Below are 5,816 nucleotides of genomic sequence, written 5' to 3'. Positions count from 1 at the left end.
TGGTGTTTGCAATACTTGCATTGGCCACTCAGTAGCAGACCTTTGTAACCAAAGTATAGACTAGGTATTTGCAATATTCTCTTCCGCCACTAGATGGGAGGCTTCCAAACTCAAAGTATAGGCTGAGCAATTGCAATACTCTCTTCCGCCACTAGATGGGAGGCTTTCCAAAACACAGTATAGGCTGGCGTTTGCAATACTCTCTTCCGGCACTAGATGGGAGGCTTCCCAACTCAAAATATAGGCTGAGTAATTGCAATACTCTCTTCCACCACTACATGGGAGGCTTCCCAAATCAAAGTACAGGCTTAGCAATTGCAATACTCTCTTCCAGCACTAGACGGGAGGCTTCCCAACTAAAAGTATAGGCTGGACAATTGCAATATTCTCTTCCGGCACTAGATGGGTGGCTTTCCAACACAAAGTATAGGCTGGGCAATTGCAATACTCTCTTCTGCCACTAGATGGGAGCGGTGTTTGCAATACTTGCATTGGCCACTCAGTGGCAGACTTTTCTAACCAAAGTATAGGCTAGGTATTTGCAATATGCTCTTCCGCCACTAGATGGGAGGCTTCCCAACTCAAAATATAGGCTGAATAATTGCAATACTCTCTTCTGCCACTAGATGGGAGGCTTTCCAATACAAAATATAGGTGTTTGCAATACTTACATTGGCTACTCGGTGGCAAACTTTTCTAACGAAAGTATAGGCTAGGTATTTGCAATACTCTCTTCCGCCACTAGATGGGAGACCTCCCAAATCAAAGTATAGGCTGGTGTTTGCAATACTTGCATTGGCCACTCGGTAGCTGACTTTTCTAACCAAATTATAGGCTAGGTATTTACAATACTCTCTTCCGCCACTGGATGGTAAGCTTTCCAACAAAAAGTATAGGCTGGGCCATTGCAATACTCTCTTCTGCCACTAGATGGGAGGCTTCCCAACACAAAGTTTAGGCTGGGCATTTGCAATACTCCCTTCTGCTACTTGATGGGTAACTTCCCAACTCAAAGTATAGACTAAGGTTTGCAATATCTCCTACATCCACTCAGTGGCAGGCTTTTCTAACCAAAGTAAAGACTGGGCATTTGCAATACTCCCTTCTGCCACTAGATGGGAAGCTTCCCAATCCAAACTATAAGCTGGGAATTTGCAATACCTGCTTTGTCCACTTGATGGCAGACTTTTCTAACCAATGTATAGGCTGAGCATTTAGTTGGCAACTAGACTAACCAAAGGCTGCAAAGTTCCATAACATAACGCACAGCATACAGATTTGGGGTGCTTTGTCGTCTCCTAAAAGAAATCACTTTTCCACAGCTATCGAGGCACATCTTTACCAGAATGCCCCAGCGGAAAGAAGCAGAAGGAAAAAACAAACATGGAGAAACAGAGGCAAACTTTGGTGAACTTTGGCAATTCCACCCCCAACATGGGGCAGTGTCTTCCAATAACTCACAAACACACAACAGGAACAATTCAAGCGGCTACTTCCTTGTGTCCCCTGCTTCCTCCAGTCCAGGAAGGGACTGCCCAGTGTCCAAAGCGCAGGTCAAGGTGGCCGGGAGCTCCAGGAGGGCGGAAACTGCCTTCTGCTCCAGTTCTGAGAGACCGTGGTTGAGCGGACGAGGAGAGGCCGACACGCAGGTGGACATAATGGGCGGAGGGGTGTTGAGTCTCAAGTTGAGGAAGACCTAGGAGTAAGGAAGAGGAGGAGATGGGGTGAAGGTCACCTCAAACCTATTAGGGTCACTGCCCAGGAGATGTTTGATCAATTTTGTCCAGTTCTTGATACAAGAGATGCTCTCTGCAGCCATCAGAACGTAGATGCTTGCAATACCACCGCCTGCCACTAGATGGTAGACTCTTAGAACCAAAGTATAGGCTGGAGATTTGCAACACCTCCTTCAGCCACTAGAGAGCAAACTTGGGCCCTCCCTCCAGGTGTTTTGGACTTCAACTTCCACAATTCCTAACACCCGGTAGGCTGTTAGGAATTGTGGGAGTTGAAGTCCAAAACACCTGGAGGGATGGCCAAAGTAGCCACAGGATGAGACTTCCATAACTCATAATATAATATAATATAATATATATTGTATATACATATAATATTTATAATATTATGTAAAACAATATAATACTACTAATAATAATACAATATTATAATTATATATTTTATATTACATAGAATATTACAATATAATAGTGTAGTACAATATAGTAATATATAATACTGATATTGTACTATGCTTATAATTTAATATATTGTGCGTGTGTGTGTGTGTATATATATATCTTGTAAGCCACTCTGAGTCCCCTTCAGGGTGAGAAGGGCGGCATATCAATGCCATAAATAAATAATAAATAACTAAAGTATAGCCTAGGGATGTGCAATACTTACATCAGGCACTAGGTGGCAGGCCTCCTCAACCAAAGTATAGGCTGGGAATTTAAGGGTCTAATTGGCCCCCACCAATTGGATTTTTAAAAACTGTGTTGTACCCCTCCTCAAGCTATGAGGACAGGGTGATAACAAATTATTAGCATATTTATTATTACCATTATCATTGCATCCCCCGGTTGCACAGTGAGTTAAACCACTGAGCTGCTGAACTTGTTGACCAAAAGATTGCAGGTTCGAATCCAGGGAGTGGGGTGAGCTCCCACTGTTAGTCCCAGCTTCTGCAAATATAGCAGTAGATCAATAGGAACCGCTCTGGCGGGAAGGTAACAGCACTCCATGCCGTCATGCCAGTGGCCACATGGCTTTGGAGGTGTCTAAGGACAACGCCAGTTCTTCGCCTTAGAAATGGAGATGAGCACCAGAGTCCCAGAGTAGGCCTCGACTGGACTTAATGTCGGGGGAAAACCTTTACCTTTTAGTGTTTACTTGTGTATTTTCTTGTTTTTGCCTTTTGCTATTTATATGGTCAATGGACTAATCAATATAAATATATAATCACCATCCATTTCTGTCATATTGTCCTCCCCACAATACAGGAATATCCCTAACACATCCTAAGTATTATTATTATTACATTATTATTATTATTATTATTATTATTATTATTATTATTATCATCATGATCATCATCCATTGCCTGGCACATTGTCTATTCTCTAATATATGATGATGATGGTGATGGTGATGATGATGATGATGATGATATTATCATCCATTATTATATTATCATGGTGGAAACAGAAGAACGGCCTGCCTCAGGGGAGCGTGCTTGCTCCATCCAAGTTCAACATCTACACAAATGACCAGCCACTGCCAGAAGGGACAAAGAGCTTCATCTATGCTGATGATCGTGCCATCATCGCTCAAGCAGGGAGCTTTGAGATGGTTGAACAGAAGCTCTCCGAAGCTCTAGGTGCTCTTACTGCCTCCTACAGGGAAAACCAGCTGATCCCCAACCCATCTAAAACACAGACAGGTGCTTTTCACCTCAAAAACAGACAAGCATCCCGAGCTCTGAGGATTATTACCTGGGAAGGAGTCCCACTGGAGCATTGCAGCACACTCAAATACCTGGGAGTCACTCTGGACCATGCTCTGACCTACAAGAAGCATTGCCTGAACATCAAGCAAAAAATGGGTGCTAGAAACAATACCATACGAAAGCTGACTGGCACAACCTGGGGATCACAACCAGACACAGTGAAGACATCTGCCCTTGCGCTATGCTACTCTGCTGCTGAGTATGCATGCCCAGTGCGGAACACATCTCACCACGCTAAAACAGTGGATGTGGCTCTTAATGGGACATGCCGCATAATCACGGGGGGCCTGTGCCCTACACCACTGGAGAAATTACACTGCTTAGCCGGTATTGCACCACCTGACATCCGCCGGGAAGTGGCAGCCAATAGTGAAAGGACCAAGGCAGAGACATCTACAGCCCATCCCCTATTTGGGTATCAGCCAGCACGCCAACGACTTAAATCAAAACATAGTTTTCTAAGATCTACAGGGACACTCGCTGAAACACCCCAGCAAGCGAGAGTCCAAAAGTGGCAGGCTCAAACCCAGAACCTCAATCCATGGCTGATACCCAATGAGAGACTCCCCCCTGGGCACACAGAAGACTGGGCGACTTGGAAGGCACTGAACAGACTGCGCTCTGGCACCACGAGATGCAGAGTCAACCTCAAGAAATGGGGCCACAAAGTGGAATCCTCGACATGCGAGTGTGGAGAAGAGCAAACCACTGACCACCTGCTGCAATGCACCCTGAGCCCTGCCACATGCACAAGGGAGGACCTTCTTGCAGCAACACCAGAAGCACTCCAAGGGGACAGAGACTGGTCAAAGGACATTTAACCAACTACCAAACTCACAAATTTTGTATTTTGTCTGTTTGTTTGCTTTGTTCTGTTATAAATGTAATATAATGGACTGGTTGATCTGACACGACAAATAAAATCATCCATTGCCTGTCATATTGTCCTCCCTCCAATATAAGAATGTCCTTGACACACACTAAGTATTATATCATCATCATCATCATCATCATCATCATCATCATCATCATCATCATCATATGGTCTTTAGAAGTCCCTTTCAACTCTAGGATTCTAATAATAATAATAATAATAATAATAATTGAAACACAGCAGACACTCTGCTGGAAGTTGTATTGGATCACATGTCGGACACTTCCCAATTGTCTAGGACTGTGTGATGTATCGGCAAATAATGCAAATTATTATTATTATTATTGGCGAAATATTATTATTATTATTATTGTTATTATCGTCGTCATCATCCATTGCCTGTCACATTGTCTTTCCTCTAGTATTATTGGTATATTATTATTATGATTATCATCATCATCTATTGCCTGTCACATTGTCCTCCCCACAATATACAACTATCCCAACACAACCGCTCTATGCATTATGGTGAGTTTTAGAGAAAAATATAGACATGCAATGCTGCCTTTGACCACTAGATGGTGGCCTTCCCCAACCAAAGTATAGGCAGTCACAAATATCAGTGGATCAGGGCTATCCATTCCTTTCTGTACAAACTAATATCCCAATACTCTTCCCAACTTAACCATACGCATTGGCCAGCGGAACATCCCGCCTCATGGTTCTCCATTTAATGGCTCCCCATTGCCACCGGCAATGACCCCCCCCCCCGCATCAGTGGTCATCTTTGATGGACACTCACTCACCTCCTGGGAGGGTCTGGAGAGCCAATTATAAATCCGGTGTCCTGGAGGCATCGTTGGGTCCGAATAGAAGAATCCACCGCAGTCGAGGACCGGGAGGGGTCCTGGGAGGGGTCAGAGGGACAAAAGGGTCACAAACTGACCAATGGCCAAGGGAAGAACACACACACACTTTCTCCTGGATTACCTGGTCCCAATTCTGAGAGCGTGAGGGGTCCATCGTGGGCGCGGGCAGTGTACAAGGCTTGGAAGGACGGGTGGGAGAGTGTCCGCGAATGGCACCAGTGGGTCACCTGAAAGGTCAAGCGGAGGGACAACAATTGGACAGAATGAGGTTGGACTGGATGACCTTTGGGGGTCTCTTCCAACTCTACTGGAATATAAATCCCCTTCTTTGGAGGTTTTAATAATTCAGTCTAGAAGGCTTAATTTGTGTCTTCCCTGATGGCAGATGGGGGCTGGACTAGATGACCTTTGGAGTCCCCTTATGACTCTATTGGAATATAGACTCTCCTTCTACGTAGGCTTCAAAGCATAGACCAGATGGCGATCTGTCGGGAGAGATTTGATCGTGGTTTATTCTTACACTGCAGAATAAGGTCAGACTGGATGGCCTTTAGGTGTTCCTTCC

General features: G+C 44.5%; 1 protein-coding gene across 1 annotated transcript in view; it reads right to left on the bottom strand.

Moving 5' to 3' along the window:
• Positions 1–1,012: 1,012 nt before the first annotated feature.
• SAP25 (Sin3A associated protein 25) overlaps positions 1,013–5,816 on the bottom strand; it is a 6,400-nt gene continuing 1,596 nt past the window's right edge. The window contains exons 3-5 of the mRNA XM_067469448.1: positions 5,397–5,478; positions 5,189–5,301; positions 1,013–1,696 (exon numbers count right to left, since the gene is read on the bottom strand). Coding sequence (XP_067325549.1) covers positions 1,490–1,696; positions 5,189–5,301; positions 5,397–5,478 — 402 coding nt within the window. The 3' untranslated portion in view covers positions 1,013–1,489. The remainder of the gene's footprint in view (positions 1,697–5,188; positions 5,302–5,396; positions 5,479–5,816) is intronic.

This window comes from Anolis sagrei, chromosome 6 (assembly GCF_037176765.1).
Source record: "Anolis sagrei isolate rAnoSag1 chromosome 6, rAnoSag1.mat, whole genome shotgun sequence".
In the NCBI taxonomy this organism is placed as follows: domain Eukaryota; kingdom Metazoa; phylum Chordata; class Lepidosauria; order Squamata; family Dactyloidae; genus Anolis; species Anolis sagrei.
This window is presented reverse-complemented; position numbering and strand designations above follow the sequence as displayed.